The 27,844-nt window shown below is 41.8% G+C and overlaps 1 protein-coding gene across 9 annotated transcripts in view; it reads left to right on the top strand.

The window, feature by feature from the left end:
* CEP112 (centrosomal protein 112) overlaps positions 1 to 27,844 on the top strand; it is a 362,242-nt gene that overhangs the window by 71,324 nt on the left and 263,074 nt on the right. For 7 of the 9 annotated variants that reach the window (XR_012154913.2, XM_073311619.2, XM_073311618.2 and 4 more), the window contains 7 exons: positions 2,345 to 2,444; positions 4,283 to 4,401; positions 7,152 to 7,295; positions 18,659 to 18,813; positions 19,175 to 19,304; positions 21,271 to 21,363; positions 22,424 to 22,483. Coding sequence is in view for 8 of the 9 variants with exons in the window: in XM_073311619.2 (XP_073167720.1) it covers positions 2,345 to 2,444; positions 4,283 to 4,401; positions 7,152 to 7,295; positions 18,659 to 18,813; positions 19,175 to 19,304; positions 21,271 to 21,363; positions 22,424 to 22,483 (801 nt within the window). In the remaining variant the exon portion in view is untranslated. The remainder of the gene's footprint in view (positions 1 to 2,344; positions 2,445 to 4,282; positions 4,402 to 7,151; positions 7,296 to 18,658; positions 18,814 to 19,174; positions 19,305 to 21,270; positions 21,364 to 22,423; positions 22,484 to 27,844) is intronic. The other 2 variants (XM_073311622.2, XM_073311620.2) reach the window with 1 other exon arrangement.

Below are 27,844 nucleotides of genomic sequence, written 5' to 3'. Positions count from 1 at the left end.
TACTGTGTCCAGTTTTGGGCCCCACACTACAAGAAGGAGGTGGAAAAATTGGAAAGAGTCCAGCGGAGGGCAACAAAAATGATTAGGGGACTGGAACACATGACTTATGAGGAGAGGCTGAGGGAGCTGGGATTGTTTAGTCTGCAGAAGAGAAGAATGAGGGGGGATTTGATAGCTGCTTACCACTACCTGAAAGGGGGTTCCAAAGAGGATGGCTCTAGGCTGTTTTCAGTGGTAGCAGATGACAGAACGAGGAGTAATGGTCTCAAGTTGCAGTGGGGGAGATTTAGGTTGGATATTAGGAAAAACTTTTTCACTAGGAGGGTGGTGAAACACTGGAATGCGTTACCTAGGGAGGTGGTGGAATCTCCTTTCTTAGAAGTTTTTAAGGTCAGGCTTGAGAAAGCCCTGGCTGGGATGATTTAATGGGGGATAGGTCCTGCTTTGAGCAGGGGATTGGACTAGATGACCTCCTGAGGTCCCTTCCAACCCTGATATTCTATGATTCTATGAAAGATGCTGGGTCTAGTGGTTGAAGCAGGAGTAAGAGTTGGGGAGTCAACCCAAGGGTCGGAGCCAGAGTCAGAGCTAAAGGTTTTCGCTAGAGCAGGAGTGGGCAAACTTTTTGGCCCCAGGGCCACATTGGGTACAGAAATTGTATGGAGGGCTGGGTAGGGAAGGCTGGGGGAGGCTATTCCTCCCCAAACATCGAGGCGTGGCCTGGCCCCCACTCCTATCCAACCCCCCCCCGCTCCCCACTCCTGACTGCCCCCCGGGACTCCTGCATCCTATCCAAACACCTCTGCCCCCGACCATCCCCCTGGGATGCCCATCCCCTATCCAATTTCCCCTGCTCCCCACCCCTTGACCACCCCTGGGACCCCCACCCCATCCAATCTCCCCTGCTCCCCACCCCCTGACCGCTACCCTGGGGCCTCCCTGCCCCCTATCCAACCCTCCCTGCTCTCCCCGCCCCACGTTACCTGTGGGGTGGGGGAATAGGGGGCTCAGTCCTTTCCCTTTGCATTTCCCCTGCTCGTTTGGCTGCTCTCCCTGGCAGTCAGGCAGGACTCGCTCCCTGTCTGGGCTTGGCTGCTGGGGATAGGGGCTAAGCATGCTGGAGGTGGAGTGGGGCCATGGTTTGCTCTGCCCCTGTCCCTGGCAGCAGGGCCCAGGCCCCTTGACCATCCCCCTGCAACCTCCCCTGCTCCTCGCCTCCCCCTCCTGTCCCCCCTGCCTTGGAACTCCCCCTGACAGCACCGCCCTGGAGCACCAGGTCTGGCAGTGCTATAGCCGTGCCGCCTGGCCGGAGCTGCAGCCACGCTGCCCAGGTGCTTGGGGAACTGTGACTGTGAGGGAGGCAGGGTGGGAGGGGAGCAAAAGAGGAGGGGCAAGGGGCTAGCCTTAGCCCCGGTCACCACGCTGCCGGGGAGTTCGGCTGGCTCCTCTGCAAGCCTGTCCTAACCCCGCTCCCTGGCAGGAGCTCAAGGGCCAGAGGGAAGGGTCCTGTGGGCCGGATGTGGCCCATGGGCCATAGTTTGCTCCTCTCTGTGCTAGAGTCCGAGAATCAAGCCAAGGAGTTGGAGTATTAAGCCAAGTGTCAGAGCCAGATTCAGAGACTGGGGGCAAGAATCAAGAACAGAACAAGATGACAGGAACAGGAACAGGTCCAGGAAGCAGGAACCAGGGCCAAGGTTAGAAGGCAGGATTCAGGAGTCAGGCAAGAAGGCAGGGTCCAGTGCAGCAGCCAGGTAGAACCCAGTTGTATGGACAACTTCCTCTGGATTTAAATAGGCATGTCAATCAGAGCTCAGTGTGTTCCTCCAGTCAGACCCAGGGAAACCCTCTCTGATATAACTTCAGGTTTCATGGTCTTTTCTGCTCAGTTGGTTAGTCGTGAGCCACTGGGTGGGAGCAGGCAGGTGATAATCAATTGGGAACCCTGTGGACCAAGGTTCAAGACCTGTGAAATCTTGATGCATTGTGAAGATCATTCTTTTTCAGAATCAGTTACTTGTCTGTGTAACATTTTCTCTTTGTTTACTTTTTCTTTGTTAATAAGGACATTTACAATAAAATAGTATTTTTGTTCCTGAGAAGTTCATATCCTGCTGTTGCCTGCTTCCCATCTGAATTCATCCTCTGTTTATAACCATTGCAGTTGGTTACTGTGGAAATGATAATGTCACACTTTTCCTTACTTCCATGAGGCCAGAGCATCTCTTGACTGCGCAAAACTCTTCCACTGTTATATATCCACATATATGATATTGTTCTTTGGTTGTGGGTTATATTTTTCTTTGCAAGCACAGGTTTGTTAAAGTGTTGTGAATTTCTACTACAGATTTTGGATAGAAAGAATAATGAAACTGAGGTATTGAAGACCCTCTACAAAACTAAACAGAATGAAGCTGAGGAGACTATTAGGAAGCTAGAGAAGAAAGGTGATACTATGAGAATTTTTTTTTTTGCTTTCTATTTTTGTGTAGTGGTACTATATACATTAATGACTAAGGGCCGCATTTTACCTTTAGGTGCACATGTTCAACTCCTGTTGAATTGCAGTAGGAGTTGTGTGCATAAGTTTGCTGGCAAAGAGTGGCCATAATTTGTCATTTGACTAAGATGCTCATTGGATTCTCTTTGCGCTCCATTTTCCATACTACATTTTTCAAGAGACAGCAAGTTCTTGTTAGGTTTAGTGCTTACTGGTTTTTGAGGGGCTTAAAATACCACATAAGCAGTGTTTCTTGTGATAGAAATACTTTGATATCTCAAATCCCAATCAGAAGTAGAAGGTTCAGTGGCACATGAATTCTAAAACTAATTGAAAATAATCAATTTGGAACTGTGTAACAAGTTCAAGATTAGTTTTAAGCTCTGGGTGGAGAATTGAGCAATTTAGTTATTCAGTGCATTTAGTCCAGCCCTACTTTATGGTTTATTTAAATCTTTATGTCAAGAATTTTGAAAAGTGACGAGTGACTAGTGGGGTTACAGTGGATGAGAAGTTGGATATGAGTCAACAGTGTGCCCTTGTTGCCAAGTGGCAACAGTGGCATTTTGGGCTGTATAAGTAGGGGCATTGCCAGCAGATTGAGGGACGTGATCGTTCCCCTCTATTCGACATTGGTGAGGCCTCATCTGGAGTACTGTGTCCAGTTTTTGGCCCCACACTACAAGAAGGTGGTGGAAAAATTGGAAAGAGTCCAGCGAAGGGCAACAAAAATGATTAGGGGACTGGAACACGCGACTTATGAGGAGAGACTGAGGGAACTGGGGATGTTCAATCTACAGAAGAGAAGAATGAGGGGGGATTTGATAGCTGCTTTCAACTACCTGAGAGGTGGTTCCAGAGAGGAGGGTTCTAGACTATTCTCAGTGGTGGAAGAGGACAGGACAAGGAGTAATGGTCTCAAGTTGCAGTGGGGGAGGTTTAGGTTGGATATTAGGAAAAACTTTTTCACGAGGAGGGTGGTGAAACACTGGAATGCGTTACCTAGGGAGGTGGTAGAATCTCCTTCCCTGGAAATTTTTAAGGTCAGGCTTGAGAAAGCCCTGGCTGGGATGATTTAATTGGAGATCAGTCCTGCTTTGAGCAGGGGGTTGGACTAGATGACCTTCTGAGGTCCCTTCCAACCCTGATATTCTACGATTCTATGATTTTGAGTGCCTCAATATTTTGGAGCCAAATGTGACATATCTTTATGGGGCCTGATTTTCAGAGGGTAGATGCCCAGCTTCTTTTGAAAATCAGGATCTTTTCAGGTGCTTTAGTTGGGCACTCAAAATCCCTAGACACTTTTGAAAATTCTGAGAGAATTCCATGTAAACTGCTACTGTTTTTCTGTTGTTCTGGTACATTTAAGAATAATTGGCAGTGCATAAAATCTTGATGCAAGGTATTTAGAGTTGCAATGTTTTTATATTTTCCTTAGGTATTTAATTTGCTTATGTTATATACTTACTGAAGGTTTTACAGAATTCTGTATATTCATATTTTCACAGAGAGAAAAAAAAGTCATCAGGAAATATTTTATAAGTAAACAAAACCACAGTGGAAAGAGAGCATCCCATATTGGTTTAAATATCCAGTTTTATGGCTTTGAATTTAAGTGTTACATTTGTAAGGACGTTATCACACAATCAAAATCATTTTTTAAAAGCACAAAGATATCAGAAAGTGATACCAGAAAGGAAGACTGGAGTTATCTAATTGCATTGTTGCCAGTATTGGAAGGGGGCATCTCTTGAATTGGTTTATTTTGTTATTTTTTGACAGTTCAGACCCTTGTTCGTGAGTCACAAGTTGTCCGAGAGACCAAGGAAAAGCAGATTATGGAGTTAAAGAAGTTGTGTGAGCAAAGCACAGATTCTTTGAACAATGACTGGGAGAAAAGGGTAATGGATAACACTTTATTTGCTTTAAGTCTGAAGTCTTCATTCAATAGAAATGTGGAAAGATCAAATGAACAATTCATCATACTGATAACGATTAATTTTAAAAAATTAAAAGGGACACATGCTACTTCTGAAATTATTTTTCTGCATTCTCTGTGATCACTTTTAGAGTAATGTTGCCAGTTTTTCTTAATATATTTTTCACCTAAAATAGATCTTTGTAAATTTGACCTACTACAAAATTTTGCCATTTTAATTTGTATCCACCACCATCACTACACCTAGTCCTCCAAAACATACGAGCAAATCCCAGTCTTTCTTTGGAGGCTATCTGCAAGCCCTGTCTTTTCCTTTTGACAAATCCATTTGTCTGAGCATACAAGGAAGGTGTCCCATCACATTCTTCTGGTGACAATTTACCTGATGTGGATTTTTTATCTGTTGAACTGTGGCTGCCCACACCACAATGACTCTTTTGAACAGCTATTTGTGCAGTGACACTTAAATTGTTCAATAAAAGTTTTATTTACTTTTAGGCTTAAGGCAGCATCAGTGTGTGCTGAGACAGATGTATCACAGTACAGCTCCAGCCTTGCCACAGTATTGTTGAGACAGTGTGCTGCTAACCCACTGGAGTGGGAGGAAGGTCGCCCCAAAGTCAAGGTGCCTCCCTTCCCAGAGACGATGTGTTTAATTTTATGTCTTGGCACCTGGACATATGAGCCAAAGGCCTTGTTAGTTTTTCTTCTTGCTTTGGAAGAAAACTTGCTCATAAACATTGTTTTTCCCGATAGCAAAGAACCTGAGGCAAGAACGCTCAATGTTTTGTTTCTTACAAAAACAGTATTTTGACCCTGAGTTCATCATACTTGCTCTGCATGGACAGTTAACTAGCAAGTGCTATTCCCAAAGCTGTCATTGTCATCAATGATACAAGTACACAAACAAGGATGCAAACAAAAATGCTATGTTAATTTTATATCCACTAAAAACACAGGAGTGGTGTAAAGGCACCATTTACCCCATGGGGAAAAAAAGTGAGAGTTCAGTGTTCCAAGACAATACAATAAAGATGGATAGGTAGAATATTTTTATAGTGTATATGAAAGTTATTTCATCTTGTCCTTCTTAGGTCCTTTTTTCCCTTTGAATAGACGTTGACCTTTGCAAAGTCATGTCATTACTGTCCTTTGTTGTGTAAGGAGTCAAGTTGTTGATGGGAGACTCAGCATATTTTGCTGATGTAGCCTTGTAGAACAAACTAGGGGCTGTGTTTCCAGCATGATTTAGAGTCAAAAAAACATGTTGCTTCATGTAACATTTACTTTAAAAAAAGTGTAATCAGGTATTCTCTGATTTTGTGCTTACTGAAAAGGCCTTTTTTCATCTGTCCCAAATTTTTAATAAAGAAGACCTAGATAGCCGTAAAATAAAGTTCTTTTTCTCCCAGTAATAAATATTGAGCTAATGATAAAATCATGTTAGTTGCTTTCATTATGTGGAGTTCCATGCATTGTTTGGGTAAGAAGTTTTTTTGAGTAACTGTTACAAGGACTGTCCTATAATGGGTATCCATTAGTTTTCTTAACTTTGGTGGTCATTTTCATATTCCTGTCTGTAAGGATTGGTACTTTATAATTTCTATTTTCAGATTATTTTTTAAAGCATGCTAACCACAATCAAGTTTCCTGCAAATGAAAAATAGATTGATTTTTCCAGCACCTACTTTCCCCCTCTATATAGTTTCAATTTTCATTCTGGCAGTTCTGGGGAAGACTTACATTATCACTTTCACAGTAGACTCTATGAAGAGGTGGTCCTGATGAATAGCATCACTGTGTACATTTGCATAAAAATCATAAGATCAGCATTTCCAGTATGTTTCAGGCACCTGACAAGGAGACTGACCACTGCTGTGGTGTTTTTATTTAAAAAATAAATATGTATAAATTAATATGGTTTTAACAGATTTTAGTGTCATTACCCACATTTGTGTGACATTGCGTTCTTTAGGTCATTATTGTGAGTGAAATGGGCATGTTTGAAACCTGAGCAACAAGGTGACTTGTTAATCAATTTAGATTTGAAGGTCCAAATTTTTAAATATATTTAGGTGCCAAATCCTATTGAAGTCCTTTTTAAGATGAGATTTTTGGCTTTTAAATCAGTTGGGTGTTGCACTGCTGAGGGCAGCAACTCCTTAATACCTTTACAAATCTGGGCTCAAGCTCTTAATCCAGAAAGGGGTGCACTTACTGTTAGAATGGAAGTAATGTGTTGGGAAGTATAGTGTGGTAGCTCAGACTGGTGTCACAGATAACACTCTCTAATTCAGGTAAGTGGATAGTTTTGTTTCCAGGGTCCCCAGTCTCATACATTTTGAGACGTACTGTTAGAAGAAGGAAAGTAGTTGTGGAGAGCATATTATTTGTACAGTAGAAAATTTACAAAGTTTGTAGGTTAGTAAGTGGTTCAATTTCAATATTAAAATGAGTACAGGATCAACAAAATTAATGGCAAAAACTGCAAATATATTTTCAATATTCTGTAAAAGGTAAATATAAATTGGTTGGTGTATACATTCTCAAGATTCTTTCCTTTTTTAGTTCTGGAGCAGTGATCCAGAAAACCTTATCATGTATTAATAAGGGGGGAAATGATAAGATTTTTATTCTAAAGGTCAGAAAAGTCAGCTGTACAGTTTTATAAGTCACTGAATAGCCTGGTGATATTTTTTTTTTTAAATATAGCTCCACAACGCTGTGGCAGAAATGGAAAAGGAAAAATTTGATCTTCAGAAGAAACACACAGAAAATATCCAAGAACTGCTTGAGGACACAAATGCACGTCTTAGTAAAATGGAGACAGAGTACTTGGCACAGACCAAAGCAACTGTAAGTTTTTAATATCTAGATCATGACCACAAATATGAATTGCAATCTTCAGGTTTTGTGCACCTGTGCATTTTGGAATGCTCATTTTTCTTAAGGCATAGTGTATCAGAAAGTATTGGGAAAAGAGGTCAGATAAGAATTATTTTTATTTTGTCCCTCCACAAAAGGGTGCATAGAAACTGTGGGGCTGAAAAACATTTTTGACAGCCCTGCACGACCATGCTGCAATGCTGTGACATTGCTTCATCAAAGAGATAGTAGAAGTAACACTATTTCATTTCAAATGCCTAGGCAGGTATTTTTTTCAACAGAATCGGATTAGAGATGCTTGAATCTCACTTCCCTACTTCTTTTAACAAAAGTAAAGTTGTGAATTCTAGGGTTTCTGAAAGGTGCTGGATTGGTAGCACTGGAAGCTAAAATCCAGTGGAGTGGGGACAGTTCCAATGGAAAATTCTTCAGACTTAACCATTAATGTGCCTTTGATCTGGAGGGAGGATAATCTTTAGGAATGAAGATGATTCAGTCTCCATCTTTATTTAGTCCTTGGTTTATCTGCTGAGACTAATAACAATTGTGTTTTTTGTGATGGAGGTTGTTAGTTGAAGTTATTCATTTATAAGGAATGTGACTGAGAGCGCCCTTTCATTACAGTAAGCAACCAACTTTCTTTTCTTTAACTGGAAAAAAAAGTCTGAGTACACACTGTAAATGCTTTAGGAAAATGTTTCCTATTATTAATTTTACTTTCTCACCATTCCTCCTCCTATCTACTGCTTCTCCCTGTTCATGAAGCTGAACTTTTCCTATTATTTTCCAGGTCTTTTGGTTTACACCCAAAAAGGTGGTTGACACTCATTTGGCTCAGCTACTCCGGTTGTCATATAAGCCTAACCGTAATCTGTTGTTGTTGTTTGATAATGCTTAATGTGTCCAAGGCATTTTATTAGTGCTTTATGTCAGGGATTTTGTATGTGTGGTCCTTAAAAGTATTTTTAAGAATTACTCCATTAGAACAAACGTTAAATGAAAAGCTTCCATTTTGACATTACCTATTTTTTTCAGTTAGCGTAATGAGCCCATATAACGCAGCGAGTATAGAAATAGCATGATCCTTTTTCAGGGTACATCTTTTAAGGGTAGATATTCCAGAAGTCATCACACATCTCCTTGTAATTGCTCATCTTTAGAGATCCACCATCACAGTTATCTTTTCAATGTAAAGCCTGGGCGAAACTCACTGAAATCCATTAATGCAGCTACCTCATAAATATGCTAAGAGATGTAAGTGGGTACTTCTAAGGGCATGTCTACATTACAAAGTTAAGTCGACTTAAATTAAGTCGAAATTCATCCGCCGCAGTAATTAAGTCGGTTGGGTGTGTCCACACCCCATACATTGTATTGGTGGAGTGCATCCTCACTAGCGGCACTTGCATTGATGCCCAGAGCATTACACTGTGGGTAGCTATTCCACAGTTCAACTAGCCAAATGGGGTTTTGGGATGGGCTTGCAATGCCGCATGAGACCAAATCATTGTCATGGGGAGAGGGTGGGACCATAGCTTCGAGCTCCCTCGATGCAGTTTCCTCCCTTCCTCTCTCCCATGATATCAATGGCAAACAACCCATGTTTTTTCACACCTTTTTTTGAAAGTCTGGCTTAGGCACATGTATTTCATAGCCCCAGGAGCATGGACCTCGCTCAGCTGTGCACTCTTGTTGTGAGCATTACAAACACCTCGCGCCTTATCTGGCAGTATTTCCAGAGCTGAGACAGGAGCTGCCGCTCAGAACATTGCAATGTTATTCATGCAGCCCTGATGCAAGCCATAGAGCAGAACAGTGCCAGGTTGCTGCTGATAGCCACACAGCAGCTGAACATGGTGGAGCACCATATCTGATCCCAGGAAACAAGCGCTGACTGGTGCGATCGTTATGCAGCTATGGGATAATGAGCAGTGGCTCCTGAACTTTTGAATGTGGAAGGGCACTTTCCAGGAACTTAGTGCAGTGCTTTCCTCAGCCCTGAAGCACAGCAGCACTAAAATGAGAATTGCTCTGACAGTGGAGAAGCAACGTTCAGGACATAGTGGATGGTTTTGCTGCGATGGGGTGCCCTAATTGCGGTGGGACAATAGATGGCACGCATGTCCCTATCTTGGCACCAGACTGCCTTGCCAAAGAATACATAAACCGAAAGGGATATTTTCCAGTGGTGTTGTAAGCACTGGTGAATCACAGGGGGCCTTTCACCGACATGGCATGGTCAGGAAAGGTGCACGCATTTTTAGGAACATAGATTGGTTCAGAAAGCTGCAATCATGGACTTTTATTTCCAGATTGCAAAATAACCATTGATGATGTTAAAATGCCAGTAGTGATCCTGGGAGATCCAGCCTGCCCCTTGCTCCCATGGCTCGTGAAGCTGTACACCAGCCACCTGGACAGCAGTAAGGAGCGGTTCAACAATAGGCTGAGCAAGTGCAGAATGGTGATGGAATATGACTTTGGACGTTTAAAGGGTCGCTGAAGCAGTTTGCTTACTGGACCTGGAAGCAGTATCCCCATTGCTATCGCTGCCTGCTGTGTGCTCCATAGTAACTATGAGGCAAAGGGAGAGAAGTTTCTGCACAGGTGGGGCATGGAAGTGGATAGGCTGGCAGCTAATTTTGAGCCGCCAGATAGCAGGGCAATAAGAAGAGCTCAGCAAGGAGCGCTGCATCTCCGGGAGGCTTTGAAACCCATTCTAGTAATGAGCCACAATAATGTTCGCTGCTTATCTGCATTGTGCCTTCCCATACCATCTCCTCAATTGCATCAGTTTTCCTGTATTTCCCTGTTCCCCTCCCTCTACCCGAATGCTAGGAATAAACAAACAGTATTTCATTCTTGAAAATTTGACTTTTATTGCACAAACATGAAAAAACTGAAAGAACAGGAAAATAATTTAACCTTGGGTAAACAGTGTGATAAAACTGGGAGGGGAGAAACCAGGTCAGCTTGTCTGTGAAAGCACAGAAGTCTTACCCATCAGAGGTCTTTGAATGGCCACCTTTTGTTCTTAGTACACTCCCCCAGTGTTGAGTGGAGGGGATACTGCACCTTCCTCCCCACCCGCTTCTTAGAATGTTTGGGGGAGGGGGATTGGGACCCGGTCAATATTTGCAGGCCATTGTGCAGGGGCTGCAGGGGGAGTGTAGCCTCAAGCTGTTTTTCTGAAGCTCAACCAGATGCCTCAACATGTCTGACTGGTCCTTCATAATCCACAGCATCTCATCCTGTGTGGCACACTCCTGCTCCTGGGATGCTCTCCATATCCAGTTTTTCCGACCATGAAATCCTCTTGGCTCTGAGCTCTGTATCAGCTGTCCTGGAGGCATTCATTATCTCATTGAACATGTCATCATGCATTCTCCTTTTCTGTCTTTTAATCTGGGAAAGCCTCTCCGCTGGTGTGGAGGATGTTCTGAAGGCATGGAAAGCACAAGGCAACCATTGTCAGTGCATTCTCTGGGTCTGGTACAAGGTTGCTATTTAAAAGTCACTCCCCTTATTACACTCAAGTGCAAGCCAGAACCTAATCAGAACCAGTAGCTATTCAGGTGTTCCAGCCATGGTGAGTATGGCCCAGTGGTATGGGCGACAAGTCTTGTGCTGCAACTTGTGGGAACCCTTGTTGGGAGTGCAGGTGGACAATTCCTTCTCCCCTCAGCAACATAGATGTTGCTTTGAGACCAGGGACCATGTTAAGCCTCCCAAATTGTGGTCTTTGTGCAAGGCAGCTCTTGGGGATGGGGGTTGTGGCCACAAGAGAACACAGGAAGCCCATCCCTCTTTCCCTTAATGCTGCTGGTAGCAGTCACCCTAGGCTTTCAGATTCTGAGATGAACTCCTGTTTCTGCCACTCAAACCACTGGCACGTTAGGGAAACTGTGATTGAGGGACCTGGAAATCACCATGGGTGGGGGATCACATGCTCTATTGTTTGCGGTACAAGCAGTTGTAATGAAAAGGTCCCCTGTCTTCCCAGGTGACCCTATCTGTAGCTGAGGAGGCAAGGGAGCAGATGCTGCAACCATGTGGGTACAGATCTGGTCCTTATGCGGCTATGCTGTGTACTGAACTGATGCCAGCAGAGTTAATACTGGAGTGGCATGGGAAAGTGTTCTACTGTGCTGGAAGAAATAAGGCAGAAACCTTCTGCAAAGGATTGCCGAGTACCTCCATGAAAAGGTGTCCTGGAGATCTCAATGGAGGATTCCCAGGCCATCCCTGTCGCATACCAGGGGGCGCCTTCTTTGTAGCTGGAGTGGCCTCTGGGAAGCAGATACCGACTGCACTTCACTTTTTCTTCATACTAAACATAAAATATAAGAGCATGTAACCACTATAATTCGATTGGAATTCAGAAGCAGAATGTTGGTCAGAGAACGTGAAACTCGGATAAGAGAGTCAGACAGGGACTTCCTGAATGGCCCTACCACTAGGTGCTGAAATAGTCACTTGCCTCCCCGCCCCTTTTAAAGCTTTTGTCCAGTAGCATATAAGGCTTATTTTCATTGAGCTACTGTTTCCAAACCGAGTCATCTTCCTAAAGTTTATGCTTGGAAACTCCCATAGACAAACATTTCTAGGAAGCTTCAGAAAGTCTTTCTTCCGCTAGCACATCCCTTGCCTCCTTCTCAGCTAAACAACACCTTAAAGGATATACTGATGAGCCCTCAATTTCCACCTCTTGGGAACAGCTCTGTCATTTTTCTTAGTGACATGGAGTTGAACTCCTTCAAATCAGTGAGTTTTTGAGACATAGAAAAAGACTATTGCATCCAGTTCCCACTTTGTGCCATCCTCTTTAAAATTCCATTCTCTCATCCATTTATATTGTTCCTTCTCAGTCACCTGGATCAGCAATGTCTATGGAAATTTGTAAAAATATGAATATAGAAAAGTTATAGCTCAGAGCAATTTACTTGGCTTTCAAGGCTTTCCTTCCTCACCTAATGGAAAAGTGGTCCACGTGTTGATGGACAATACCACTGTGACATGTTGCATTTCATCAACAGGGTGGGGGATGTGGTTTATTGTCTTGTCAGGAAGCAGTTTAACTTCTGAAGAAGCTTGCCACATTTATTGCTGTCCATCATCCAGGGGGCAAACAGGGTAGAGAGTCCCAGAGGGGGACCTCGGTCTGTGAAGACTTGAGGTCTCCTCTTCTCGCAGAGACACAAGATTCCCCAGCGAAATGGGAGCTGACCCTTTTAGCCTTTCTCCACTTTGGAGATGAGCTGCAAGTTGTGACAAAACTAAAATTTCTTCTTATAAATTCTTAATATTAAATTCCAAAGTCCTATTCTTTTTAACTGTGCCTCTGTGATGCTGTGAGGAAGGCAAAAAGGCCCACTAGGCCTGTGCCAATTTGGTCCAATGGGAAAAAGTTCCTTCTGATCACAGGACAGGCAATCGATGAGACCCACAGGATCCTGAAAATATGGCTCCTAAACTATGACAACAGGGAGGGAGGGCAGGGTAAGGCAGCTAAAGGGGGAAAGAAGCCTCCAAACACCAGGAAAGGGTTTAAAGCGAGGGCCAGTCAGCTCCTGGCTGACCAACGAGAGGTGGAGAGCTCAGAGAATCAAAGAAAATTAGGGTTGGAAGAGACCTCAGGAGGGCATCTAGTCCAACTCCCGGCTCAAAGCAGGACCAACTCCAACTAAATCATCCCAGCAGGGCCTTGAAAACCTCCAAGGATGGAGATTCCACCACCTCCCTAGGTTACCACCCTCCTAGTGAAATAGGTTTTCCTAATATGCAACCTAGACCTCCTCCACTGCAACTTGACACCATTGCTCCTTGTTTTGTCATCTGCCACCACTGAGAATAGCCTAGCTCCATCCTCTTTGGAACCCCGCCTTCAGGTAGTTGAAGTCTGCTATCAAATCCCCCCTCTCTCATCTCTTCTGCAGACTAAATAAGCCCAGTTCCCTCAGCCTCTCCTCATAAATCATGTGCCCCAGCCCCCTAATACTTTTTGTTGCCCTTCACTGGACTCTCTCTAATTTGTCCACATCCTTACTGTAGTGGGGGGGCCCAAAACTGGATGCAGTACCCCAGATGTGGCCTCACCAGTGCTGAATGGAGGGGAATAATCACTTCCCTTGATCTGCTGGCAGTGCTCCTGTTAATGCAGCCCAATATGCCTTTAGCCACCTTGGCAACAAGGGCACACTGTTGACTCATATCCAGCTTCTCGTCCACTGTAATCCCCAGGTCCTTTTCTGCCGATCTGCCACTTAGCAGTTGGACCCCAGCCTATAGTAGTGCATGGGACCCTATCCCTACCCTCCAGCGTATCTACCTCTCCCCGCAACTTTGTGTCATCTGCGAACTTGCTGAGGGTGCAATCCATTCCATCATCTAGATCATTAATGTAGACGTTGAACGAAACTGGCCCCAGGACTGACCCCTGGGACACTCCCCTTGATACCTGGCTGTCAACTAGACATCGAGTCGTTGATCACTACCCATTGAGCCCGACGATCTAGCTAGCTCTCTGTCTACTTTATAGTCCATTCATCCAATCCATACTTCCTTAACTTGCTGGCAAGAGTACTGTGGGAGACCATATCAAAAGCTTTGCTAAAGTCAAATGGCCCATATAGCTGGCTTAGCTGGTGGGCTGGGAGAATCTGGGCTTGGAGTACTGTACGTACTATTACTTAATCTTCTGGAAGTGTAGGTCTGTACAGGCAATACACAAAGAAAGAGGCAGCTTCTTTAGAGCCTTTGGTTATAGATTTTGAGTATGTAGAAGGAACTATACGTTTGGGGGTGGTAGTTTTTATAACCATGCCTCAAATGTTCAGCTCCATGGGGGAGTATGTGTGTGGAAGCAATAGTTGCTGCTTTTGAGAGGGTACTAATTTTGTCATTAAGGATAGTCCCCACCCACAAGTGTGGAATTATACAGGCAGTGTATTGGAACACCAGCAGTTACTGGGGGTAACCTTTCTTTGCTCAGTCTAGCAGTGGTAGACAATCCTCCAAGAAAAGAAGCAGTAGGCAACTAACCTTTGTCTAGATGTGTTCTAACACACTTGGAGAAGAAAAGAGTTCATTCGAATTCCACATAAATTCTTAAAAACCTCAGGGGAACACATTGTGTATTGTTAAAATACTAAAAGGCAGGTGTGTAATTTGAAAGTCAAGTGTGAACTGTATTGTACACTACACAGTTTATAAAGTAAATATTAGTTAGCAAAAATCAACAAGTCGCTTTCAAAGAAGTATCTTGTACTTTTGTCATCAAGATGAGACATTAAAGAAAATTGATAGTTTGAATGAGCTAAAGGGCAATGTCAAATACACTTTATTGTGTCATTAATGAATGTTGAATTGAAAAATTAGCATTCAGACCTTGTCATAGGCAACAGTAAATACGGAGAAAAATGGACACAGTCTGTCATCAGGATTGAATTTAAGAACCATCAAAAGCAGACAGATCTTGCTGAGCAGCTCCTGATTTAATAATTAAACAAGGTAGAGTTCAAGGCATGGCTTAAGATGAAAGACTAGACTGTCACTGAAAATTAGTTTCTCTTTTTTTGTTATTTTAGACTTTTTTTTCATTTTTCATGGCGTTTCATATCATCAGGAGTGCCATTTATTGTGAACAAGTGAATTGGCTGAATGATACAACTCTTGTCAATGTTATAATACAAGTGTTTGTTTCAGTGGGGGAAACATTTATTTATTGGAAAAAAATATATACTTTAGTGCAGATAGCAATGGTTATGAAGTGTGTGTGTGATTTAGCATCAATTATAAAACACTGAAGCAACAATGGATTACTAGCTATGGAAGCATTTTATGAAAGCTTTATGTAAAGGAGTTCTTGGCATTAGTTTTATTACATAAGTAGCCATTTCGCTCATATTTTCAGCCATCTCTGCCGTAGACCTTAGTTTACCATTATCCATAGCAGTTGTCCTGTGGTAAGTGTATATGTAGGAGGATATTTGGGAAAAAGAGAAGGGGCTGGGAATGTGTGCACACCGTGCAAGTGATTAGTTGAAAGATGAGTTAATGGTCTAAATCATCAAAATCAGTGGAGTCATTCTGGACTTACATCTGTGCAACTCAGAGAAGAATGTTTGGGGGAGGAGTTTGGGGGTATGTAATATGAGTCAGCCAACTTGAGGTCCTGAAGAGTGAGGTCTTCTTCTAGAAGCTGAATATCACCTGTGTAATACAACCAGCCACTTCAAAGAGTTGAAAGCATAGTGTTGCTCCTTAAATTCTTCCCCCCAGAACTCTCATGCTGTATATTTTACTAGACTGTGACTATTTATGGTAAAAGGCCCTTAATAGTTGCATCTCATAATTTGTGATATTTCGTAGTAAGAAATATGCTGTGCTGCTAAAAGGCATCTTCACCTCCTAACATTTTAAATAATATTTTGGGTGAATATTGATGCTTAATCTTGACTGAGTTTTTTTTTTTATTAATTTTTGTTAAGATCCAGAGGAACTCACAGTCCCTACCCTGAGGAGTTTATAGTGTAAATTAAATGGATAATTCAAAATGCATTGAGAGACCCAGAGGAAGGCTCTGATTTAGAGCTTTTGTGTCTTCTTTTTAAACATTTGGGTGATAGCATTTTCTACAATGACATGGTTTAGTGTTTGTCATGTTAAAAATGTTTTGAGGATGGACAGGTTTCATAAGTGAGAATGCAAGGAGAAAGAGGGAATTCCTTAGGAATGGGTGACAGTAATTTCAAATTATAAATCGGTAGAAAAAACTAAGGAGGGCCAAAACAAGTTAATAGTTTGGAAGATCCTTAATGATTCTTGATTGGAAATTGAGTGTGAAATCCACCATGGGGTATAATATGAATACCCATGGTGATTAGATTAGTGCACAAATCTAGATTGTGAAAGCAATCAAAATTGATTGGACGGAGTTTAATATAGTCTTCTGCTTAAAGGGCCAAATTCTGAGCTCTGATGTAGCTGCTTCTTTGACAACTGTTTTAGGTCCTGATCTTGCATTAGACTCCCTATGCGCAGCCTCAAGATGCAACATCCGTGTTGTCCAGGAGCTCTAGTGACCCATACTGTATCCAACAGCTGCTGGATTATGGGGGAATGCCCACAGTACATTGAACAGCTTATCAGCCACAGTAGAGGATTCAGGAATATTCTTAAATGTGCTCTTCATTAAGGTGCATATTGGCCAAAATACAGACTAGATGAAGGAAAGCCGCTCTTATTAATACTACATGTACATAATAAAAAGTGCCAACTGTTTTCATGCAATTTATAAAAGATATTACCCTGATTTGAAACTACTACTGTATCTTGTTCTAAAACTTAGTCATCAATGCAGATTTTCCATGTTCATTGTAACATAGTTTCATTGCATGCTACAAGCTTCTTAGGGGATTGGCTTTGTTCTGCCCCACTTGACATCTTAAGTTATCTTTGAAGGCACTGTTCTCATTGGCAATTAAGTTGATAACTTTTTTCTTGCCAAATTTCCCCCAGCTGGCAAAGTGGGATATCCTCCTTATTTTATCATATAGTTCAATCTATTGGGTACAGGATGTCTGAAAGCTGCTTTTTGTCAAAAACAAGATAGTAATCTCCACTAGCTACATGACAAATCCTGTAACTTAAAAGTAAAATATACTTGACTTTCTTTGTTGTCTAAACAAACCAGACCCTGCAGCTGGCTTTGCATTGATGGAAAGAGTCTTTTTAAAATGCAATACAAGTGTATGGTTAAGTTTGGTGTGTTTTAGACTGTTTTGCAAAGCTTGAGTAATGCTGTTCTGATTGCATGAGTGTGTCAGAAATGTCTCCAGGTATATTTAAATATACTACAAAACTTGAATGGAGTTGACAGATGTTTGAGTTTTTACTTTCCTTTAACAGAGGGTGAAAATATTCTTCCACTTCCTCTCCCTTCCCCCACCTCCAAACCTTTGTTAATATAAAAATAACTTTGATTTGAACATCCTGAAAAGGCAGCTGTGTCTTATTTTCCCACCTCTGCCTTCTCAGGAATTCTATTCTCATTTCCTTATACACTAAGGTTACTTTAGGAAAGAATGGAGAAGAGAAAAAATATATATTCTTTGGAATTCTCAGATATTTTTATTTTAAATGCTGAATGTCATGAAATTGTGTTTAACACAAAAATATTCAGTGTACATTTATAATTTATTGAAAAGGGATTCATTATAAGGAGAGGTAAACATAGAGGGAAGCAGGCAGGGAATTTGGAATGCCTTTGTTCTAGGGCAGATCCTGATTGCTGCGTCCCTTGGAGCCAGGGTGTGTGTCTCTCTGTGCTTCCAATTTCCCATTTTTTAAATGGGGATAATACCACCTACCTCATGGGGTGATGATTGTATTTGTGAATGGTATTTGTTAATATTTGTAAATTGATATGAAGACTTACTAAAAATGTGTCAAGCATTATTGAATATTGTAATATGTATATCATAACCATCCTCTTAATAGCCCCCTTATGCCGCACTTATCAGTATATCTCAAAGTATGTCATACGCATATGTGAGCACACTCAGATATACAAAGAAACAGTATTTTATGTATGGAAAATGTCTTTTATCAGCTGCTATATCATGTTGTTTTTGCAATCTCTTGGATGTGACACTAAAAGAGACTGACTGCAAATAATGAACAACTCCTGAATTCTTCAATTCTTTGGTCTCTCAGTATATTTATTGGGAACAGGCATTAGCCATGATTTCATTTTAGTAACTGAATAAGTATTTTATTACAGTAAACATTTGGTGCCAATATAATGTACAAATTAAATGAATTGGATTCCATAACAACACAATAAAGGCTTTATCTGACCAACTGACTTGTTTGTTTTTGAAAGGGACTACAAATAAAGAAAATATATATATGTTTACTGATATTAGTCTTGCAAGTTTTTTGGGGGGGGCTTGGTTTTACATGCAGGCTATATTGTCGTTGATCATAGTGGTGTTTGTTTCTGACAGGTCAAGATAGCTCAAGATACATTATCCTTAATAGAAATTTTTTCTTTAAACTGTTTGTTTTGCTTCATATTATAAAAACTTTAATCTATAGAAATCTAGTGCAAGTATTGTTCCAGTTTGGGTCTGGGGGCAGAGGTTACACTTTACTTTGTTTGAAACATGTATATTTTGAAAGCTGTCCTGATTTACTGTCCTGATTGATGACAGCTTTGCTTTTATAACTCTTGTTTCTCTGGACCACCAGAGAACCACAGTTGCTCTAGGCTGTTGAATAACAACAGGGGTGTGCACTAATTTATTCTTAACAATGACCTATTCTTTTAGAACCAGATGGTCAAAGAACTGGAGGCCCGTGTCCAGCAGCTGACTGTAGAGGCTGAAAATAGTAATTTACAGCGTCAGAAATTATCTCAAGAAAAGACTGATCTAGAGCAATGCTACCAAGCAGTATGCACTGAACTGCAAGAGATGAAATCAAGGTAATTAATAAAATAGAGTTCAAACCAAAGCAATTCCAAAACTAAACATCACTCTCTGTCTACAAGAAAACCAGTGCTCAGTAATTCAGCCTTTGGAAATTGTCATGAAAATTTAGCGACCCAGGTGCAAAAACCACTGTTCGATACTCACCAAGATGATGATCATGAAAAAAACAAATATATTTTACATTGTACAATTTTATTTTACACTTTATCAATTGAGAGGACTAGGTGGATAAGTAGAATTTTGCAGAAGCTTGAAAAATTACATAAAGCAAAATTACATAAAGCTTCAAAAATTACATAAAGCAAATAAAGTGCCAAAATTTCCATTTTATTTTTCCTTTATTAATACTTGTAGATGTAACTCCTTTCAGAAAGAGAAGGATCGCATTATACAAGATTATGAACAGAATATTCAACAACAACAAAACAAATATGATATTGACATAAGTTTTATGAAACAGGAACATGCTCTCTCTGCAGCTAAGGTATGTTTACAGACTTACAACCTCCCAGGAATAATGGGTATAAAAATGCTTGCCTGTCAATTATGTACATAAGGGGACAAATTTTCAAAATGGTCTGTAAGGCTTCAATCGTGCAAATATTAAGACACGTGAATAACTTTACTCAAAGGAGCTACTCACTTTCTTGATGGCTTGGGGGGTCTGTCTGTAGAACTTATGAAATTTGGTTGATATTGTAAAAAGAAAAGGAGGACTTGTGGCACCTTAGAGACTAACCAATTTATTAGAGCATAAGCTTTCGTGAGCTACAGCTCAAGTGAGCTGTAGCTCACGAAAGCTTATGCTCTAATAAATTGGTTAGTCTCTAAGGTGCCACAAGTCCTCCTTTTCTTTTTGCGAATACAGACTAACACGGCTGCTACTCTGAAACGGTTGATATTGTGAAGTTGTGCTATGAAATTGCTGTATTTTTTGAATGCCTCAATATGTAAGTGGATTCCACCCCTTCATGTATGACCATGTCGCATCCTCCTAGACCATATACAGTGCAGGGTTGTTAGAACTCAGTGACCTCTCTTCAGGTGAAAACAACTTGGAACACTGGGTGGACTCAAGCTTAGGAAAACTAGTTTTATCCTACCCCTCTGCAGGGAGGTGGAAAAATAGGAGCAATGGAAAATAACCAAAATATAGAACAAAGAAAGCCAGGTGTTGGAAAGGGAGGCATATAAAGAGAGGAAGAGCACAGCTAAGAGGAGAGAAGGCAAGCTGGGGAAGAAGACTTCATGAAGGAGAAGTAATGCAGTGTGGGGGCCTGTATGAGGGAGTACATCCTGCCTGCCTGCCTTTGTGAGCCCAGATGGCCTCCAGGGACTCCCAAGGGAAGGATGAACTAACAAAGGGCATTGTGGGTTAGGATATGTATTGTTTTGTATGCGATCTGTACTCTTGTGCATTATATAACTACACAAAAGAGAAGTAATATGCAAGACTTCTGTGCAAGATGTCTCTGTGTGTAATATACTTCAAAATTGCCACATTCCTTCTGAGAGAGTTAAATGGTAAACCATTTAGCTGAGCTCTCGTTTTGGATGTATGAATGTAAGGTTTTAGGTGCTGAAAAACTTGGACATGCAAATTTTGACACAAAGCTTAGAGAGTTGGATGAGGCCACTTTGGAAATTTGTTACCAAAAGAGTTATAAAGAAAAATATTTTTCTTCAGGTACACATTAAAATATTGTCCTGTCTTTATTCATGAAACATTTTGTTGCATACATCTTTGAAATAATCAGCCTTTTAATAACCTTTTAAATAATAACCTTTTAAATAATCAGCACAAAAATGTAAGAAAATAGTTTTTTATAAGTAGCCTTTGTGATCGGTTATCTAGCCTACATCATATTCACATCAAATATATATTATAAAAACATAGCGAATTTCAAAAACTGTAGAGTATTCTAAACTATTGACACCTTAGAGACTAACCAATTTATTTGAGCATAAGCTTTCGTGAGCTATAGCTCACTTCATCGGATGCATAAAGTGGAAAATACAGTGAGGAGATTTATATGCACCCAGATCATGAAAAAATGAGTGTTTATCACTCTGAAACCTAAACTATTGATTAACCTAGAGCAAACATGACGTCCAGATTTTGGTCTGAAATACTGGAATGCTAAGATCTATGATAAGGAAATGCTAAATGACTGTCTCCATTTTATTTTCAAATTTCTTTCTTGAATCAGCAGCCTGTTTGTTTTGTTTTTTATTTTTGTTTTATAATTTTGGACTATAGTCCCATCTGCACTTTTAAGGACAAATAGAAATGAACTACATATGACTTGTGTTGAAAAAGATTGTCTTTTCCAAATTTATCTTTTTTCTACTTTTTTAATGCAACTTTGAAAAGGGAAAGAGTAAGTTATTTCTATAGCGCAAATAAAGACTACAAGACAAACGTTCACTTTTCTATTAAATCCCTACAGGCATCTGATGTGATTGAAGAATTAGAACAGAGGGTGTCTGAATTAAAACAACAGTTACAAGAATCAGAACATCAAAGGCAGCAACAGCTGAGGGTGAGCCCTGAATTTTTCACTCAGGAAAAATGAAGAGTCCTTTTTAATTGTTCCTAAGATTTGTATGAATAGAATGCCAGACTAAGATATATTTTGGAGTTCTTGGAAATCAGAGGAGCCAATCCCTCTACACTTAACAGAGTAGAACTTGTTCTTATTCTTTTGGCTAAGTCTTTTAAAGGAACTTTGTGGCTATTTGTCTTGTTTTCCTGTGTGTTGAACTGATATAAAAATGTGTATCAATGGATTATAGAGAAATACAAAGTTGAAAGAAATCCCTGTCTCTGTCTTTAATAGCAGTATCTGTTTGTAAAAGTTAGCATAAACTTGTTGAACTGTAACAATTGTGAAACAATTCAGTTACATTTTCTATCTTCTCATAGATACTCAGACTATTGCTTCCCTGCACCTACAGTGCATCCCTGTTGGAGCCCTGGGTATCTCCTTTTCCCCACATATCATCATGTTCTACCCTTACTTGGGGAAGAGTAGTCATTTTGATGGCACAGGATGACTATGTACTACTGTCTTTGGAATCTTTCAACATTTTTATCTGATAGTGTGAATTGTTGTAAAGCAAGGAGAAAGCACTCTTTCTCCCCTCTTGCACTCATCAAGGTCTAACTTCATTGCCTCCCATCTTATTTTAGTCTGGGAAGCTAGGGACTAAGGGCTTGACTACACAAATACTTACTGTTTAGCAAGCCAGTGTGTAAATCTTCATCATATTAGGTTGCTGTGCTCTAAATGGCCGTGTGGACAAGCCCTGAGACCTGTAGCTGAACCTGTGTCGTCTTCCTGGTAGTCTGGAGACACCCCATGCTAATCAAGTATTAGTAGTAATGCTGTGTAATTTTTTGAACTAAAATAAAACATCTTAAAATTGTTTGTAGATTAATGTTTAATTATGAAATAAAGTTGGACACTTTGGTTGATATAGACCATACTGCTCTCTAGTAAAATGTCCAGATTTTGTCTAGGTAAGGGCTGCTTTTGAATTATAGTAATCTGTTTAAAGTAGTAGTGATTCCTTATTAAAAATAATTTCCTCAATTTGCAGGATCAAGAACACAAATTTCAACAGGAAAAACTTCATTTAGAGCGGATTCATGAAAAAAAGGTAAAGTTTGAAGGAAAAATGAAAATGTTATGTGTACTTGCAGATGTCTTAGGCAGCAGCTAATGATTTAAATCCACAAATCCATAAAAAGGTGAATATTGGGCAGAAAGGGGGTATGTAACTGATGAAACCTAAAAGCTTGTCTAGTAATAAGCAGCTTTTAAACAAGGTTTAAGCTGTTAAAATGTTTTCCAGAAGTATAATGTCTGTGGTTTGAAACATATTAATGCCTGGTATTTAATTCACTTAGGGTGAAATTCACCCCAGTGAAGAGGATGCAGACAGGGCCCTATTAGGTACTACTTTTGTTCTTACTGTGATTTTTCACTCTCTGCTATTGCTTTAGTAGAAGAGAGAGGGAGTTTGAAATTGCTATTGATATTTTATCATTTTTCCTAACAAATACTTACTGTACATTTTACCTGTACCCATACATATGCTCTATCATCTTCCAGAGGTAGTGTTTTGGGAGCAGAAATTAAAAAAAAAAGAAAGTGCTTAATACTTACAGAGCATATTTAATCTTGCAGCACTTTGCCAATATGTACAAATTTTTGTACTTAAATATCAAAGGTGCTGACATGAAACAATCATTCATTGCAAGAGTTAATTATTCCACATGACTTTGTTTTTAAGTGACTTTTCTTTAAGTGTTTGGCTATTGTAGTGATTAATAACAGAATGTATGTATAAACGTGTACTTCCATGACTTCCATGGCTTATTTTTTAAGCATCAGTGGCAAACTCATACTGTGAATGAATTGAAAAACAGCTACAAATGAACTACTCTTCATTTACTTATAACAAAAGGAACAGTGGATCTAAATGATGCATTGTTTGCTAGATCATCCGACGAAGTGAGCTGTAGCTCACGAAAGCTTATGCTCAAATAAATTGGTTAGTCTCTAAGGTGCCACAAGTCCTCCTTTTCTTTTTGTGAATACGGACTAACACGGCTGCTACTCTGAAACCTACAGTGACACTAGGGCTTATCTTCACAGCCCTACAATTCAGTGCAGAGGTGCGAATTGCAGTGTGCAGTAGCATGTTGTGTTGTAACTGCAATGTGCAGACCCTGTGGGGATGTGACTAAAACATACCTTGTTTGTGTTAACATAGTCCTAAAAGGTGCTCCCCCTTTTAGGACTACATTAATGCAAAATAGATACTTTTTAATTCACACCTAGTTTGCGTTAAGCTAGTCCTAATGCCCCTGTAGTCCAGACTGTGGGACTATGTAGGGGACTGTTGCCCCCTTACTAACATTCAGTGGGGGTGTTTTAGTTGCTAGCTCCCAGTACTAAAAAGGGGGAACGGTTGATGGGGAATCAGGAACCTGAGACTGACAGCCCCCAGGAACAATGGGGAGAGGCCAGTGCTCCAGGTCAGCCTGAATGACAGGGTGGGCAGGCTAATCAGAAAGTCAGGAGGCCAGGGAGGTCCCGTTCTTCGTGTGAGCTGGAATTGCCTGGGTCAGACAGAGTGGGGCCGAGCTAAGGAGAAAGCAGGGGCCCAAGCTGAGCTGTGGAGCAGAGCTGTGCCAGATCCAGAGGGACCAGAAAAGCAGCCCAGAGAGAGCAGACCGTGTCCTGGGAGCAGAGCTGCAGCCCCAAAGCCAGAGGCACAGCCCAGAGAGAGGAGACTTGCCCTGGGAGGAGAGCTGCAGCAACCAGAGCCAGAGGGGCCAGAAAAGCAGCCCAGGAAGCAGGTCAGTGCTGGGAGCAGAGTCACAGAAGCAGCCTGCAGAACATACCTGTCCTGAAGCCGAGCTGCAGCAACCAGAGGCAGAGGGGCCAAAGAAGCAGCCCAGGGAGCTGGAGGCAGAGCAGCAGCAGTAGTGCAGAGACAGAGTGGTGCAGCTGGGGCAGGAGCAGTCTGGAGCTGGGTGCGGTGAGCAGCGGGGGAGACCAAGGGGGACCCTGGGCAGCGGGCCCAGCACAGGGAGACGCCTCAGCCAAGCGGCTCTGCAGGCCAGGCTTGGATCGTAACCCTGACAGGGCGGGGGTGACACTGGGAAGAAGGGTCCTAACACTTAGAGCCTGAGAGCGTGTGGCCACCACCAGAACAAGTGTCCAACTCACAGCATCCCTACAGCACAGCCAGGCCCTGAGAAGGCCTGGGACTTACAAGGAACAGACTGTGAACTGCCCTGACGTTCCAGAGACACTGTTTGTGATGTTCCTTGCCACAGAGCGGGGTGATGTGTTTCCTTTAACCTTTCCCATTTTTCCTTATCCTTTTTAAAATTAATTGTTGATTAAATAACTTGCATTTGCTTTAAATTGTATGTAATGGTCAGTTGGTCAGAGAGATTCCCAGTGCAGAGAGAGTACCCCGGAGTGGGGACACCCTAGCCCCTGTCCTAAGTGACCACAGCAGGGTTGGGGGTCAAGCCCCCCAGGAATCTTGGGCCCATCCTTGTTGGGGTTACGAGGACTCTGCCAGACAGGAGAGTGGAAGGGGAGTCCTCAAGGGCAGGGAGGCCACTGGGTAAAGGAAGTGGGAGTGAGGACTCAAATCCTTTCACTAGCTCACTTCACTGGGGTAGTATAGAAGCCAGGAAGGTTCCCCAGAATAGTGGGACTATTCCCCCGCTTACATAGACATGCCCAAAATTCAAATCCTGTCTTGCATCACAAGTGGAAATGTTTCAGTGTTATTCTAGACTCTATTTGCATGTGCAAAAACCCCATAATTCAGTCTGGTAAAGTTAGCTCATCAAGAAAGACCCAAGAATTTAATAATGAGAATGTTGAAGGTCAAAATCGAGGTGGGTTGGCATAATTTGGACAGTATCTGGCTACAGAATATTTATGCTGGAATTACAAGTCTTTGGCTGCACTGGATAATTCCTTCCAGTAGGGGAGAGTGAGAGTCTGAGAGTGATAAACAAGATTTCATTGTGAGAGGAGTAGCCATGTTGGATCTATATTTTTTCTCTGTGTAACCTAATCTAGAGATTCCATCCTGACTGAGTATGCTCAAACCTCTTGTAGTGCTAACTAGACTGGTCATGCATTATCCCCACAGAGTGACTGAGCACGCTCAATCCACTCTCAGCTCCTGTGTGTGACAGAACAGGACTATGCCATCCCTAAAAGGTGACTGAGCATATTGCTCAGGGCTACAGCGGCAAAGCTGAACTTTTCCTGTAAGGGATAGGTCTGGGCACCAGAACTGAGAGCAGGGAGTCTGTCTCTTCTGTGCTCTTATCCCCCCTGCAAGGCAGTATGGAGGAGAAAGTTGTATGATTCAAATTCAGAGGGTACAAGACCTGGATTTAGGGCATTGTGTGGGAGGGCTAAGGGAAAAGATTGGAACATGGAGCCTGGGGGAGGGGGGAAAGTTAAGACTGGCATTGGAGGCTGGCAGGGAGACAGAGATTGGGAGCTGGGGATGGAGACTGGGACTGGCAAGGCAATGTGTGGGAGCTAGGGAGGGAAAAGACTGGGGAACCGGAGAGCCAGTGGTTTGGGAGAAACAGGTTGGATGAGGAGCTAAGGGGGGCACTGGGACTAGGAACCGATAGGGTGGGAGAAGAGGAGAGAAGGAGCTGGGATGTCAGGGAGAACTGGTACTGGCTGGGCAAAGAGACTGGGTTAAGGAACCTGGAGGTGTGGGGTGAGAAGATGACACAGAGATTGGATGAAAAGCCTGTGGAGGGAGATGGGGAAAGGGACTGTGGGCAGGGGGAGAGCCAGAATGGAGAAGTCAGGGAGGGAACTGGGATTGGCTGGACATGAAGAAACTGGAAACAAGGAGTGGGTTGGGGAGGACTGGCGATAGCAAATGGGAGAGGAGGAGATGGGGACGGGGGCTTGCAGGGGTGGACTAAGACTTGCTGAGCAAATAGACTGGCAGTTGGATCAAAAGCCTGAACAATGGAGACTGAGCCTGGCTAGGTGAGGAGAATGGGAGTAGGACGAGGAGCCAGTGGAGTAATATGGACTGGGACTGGTTAGAGGGGATGGGGCAGAAGGGATCAAGCTTAGGAGGAAAGGGTAGATGAGCCTGTAATGGAGCCCAAGTTCCCTGAGTCTCAGCATTCCACTGTTGTCAGCAAATATGTCTGGAAACCCACTGGCAAAGTGTCTCATCCCAGGCAACCTTAATTCTAAGGAATGGAGCTGGAAGAGGCTCCACATGGCCTGGGCTCCAGATAAAATCCCTAGAGCTAGGAGATATGGCCCAATCAGCACCACTCTCCCACAACTGGCCAGTGGGTGCCAGAAGACTCCAAGAGGGTGGGAAGAGCTTCAATGAGTGTGTTTCTCTCTCTCTCGCTGTGGGGCTGGCCCTCTTCACCGCTGGCCCTATCAAGTTCCCCCGCCTGTTGTGGCGGGTGGGTGGTGTTACTAGAATGGCCTAACTTTTGAATGTGTGACTTTGCAACGTTAATAATATATTAATGAAGTTATTTACATGTAATAAACGAGTCTTATTTTTAAATGGCACACACAATTTTCTTTTAAAATTATTAATGATTACCAAAACAATTGTCATTGCTACAAGAAAAATTCAAATCTAAACTGATGTAGAACCAGGTCAAAATATATGTGCGCACATATACATATATATACACATTTGAGTTGGAATTATTACTTCCTAGCATGTTCATATTTTTTACTGTCTCTTCAGTTCAGCTTTCTTTTGTCTTTCTATCTCTGTGATATCTCTTGAGAGCTTCAGGTCAAGAACAACTATTGTCATCCCATCCCTTAGAGAATATGCCCTTTGACTCCTGAAATAGATACAATAAAGCTTATTTCAGGATGGATTATACAACTGTGTGATGATAAACAACATGGGTAAAACTTTTTTGTTTTGATAGAGATCAGTACAGGTGTTCACATGTTCAGAAGCCTTAATGTAACTGTGTACTGTGAAAATCTTTGAGATGAGACAAAAAAATACATGTGAACCATGTTATTTACATATGCCCATAAAATGGAGGGCAGATTCGGCTATAAAATTCTAAAAACAATAGCCTGTTTTTGAGTAAAGGAAGCATGCATTATCAGGTATAATCTGTTGGCTTAAATACATAACCACTATCTAATAACCTTTATTGATCTATGGTGACTATTCCCTGTTAAGATCCTTGAACATCAAACAAATAATAGGTAATAAACCTAAATGTCACTGTTTGATTAAGGATACTAATCTACTAAATCAGGAACCGGTTAGGCTAAATGGTTTTACAAGTAAAGGAAACACCTGCTTTTTACAAATAATCTGCTTGTATTCCAAACAGGCAGCTAAGTGTAGTAACTGTGATACAATATTATCAAGAGCAGTTCTTGAGACAGCTGTTATACATATATAATATGCTAGGACAGTAAATACTGACTTCCGATCACC

This window comes from Lepidochelys kempii, chromosome 14, assembly GCF_965140285.1.
Source record: "Lepidochelys kempii isolate rLepKem1 chromosome 14, rLepKem1.hap1, whole genome shotgun sequence".
In the NCBI taxonomy this organism is placed as follows: domain Eukaryota; kingdom Metazoa; phylum Chordata; order Testudines; family Cheloniidae; genus Lepidochelys; species Lepidochelys kempii.
Note: the sequence above shows the minus strand (reverse complement) of the source record. Positions and strands in the feature narration are given on the sequence as shown.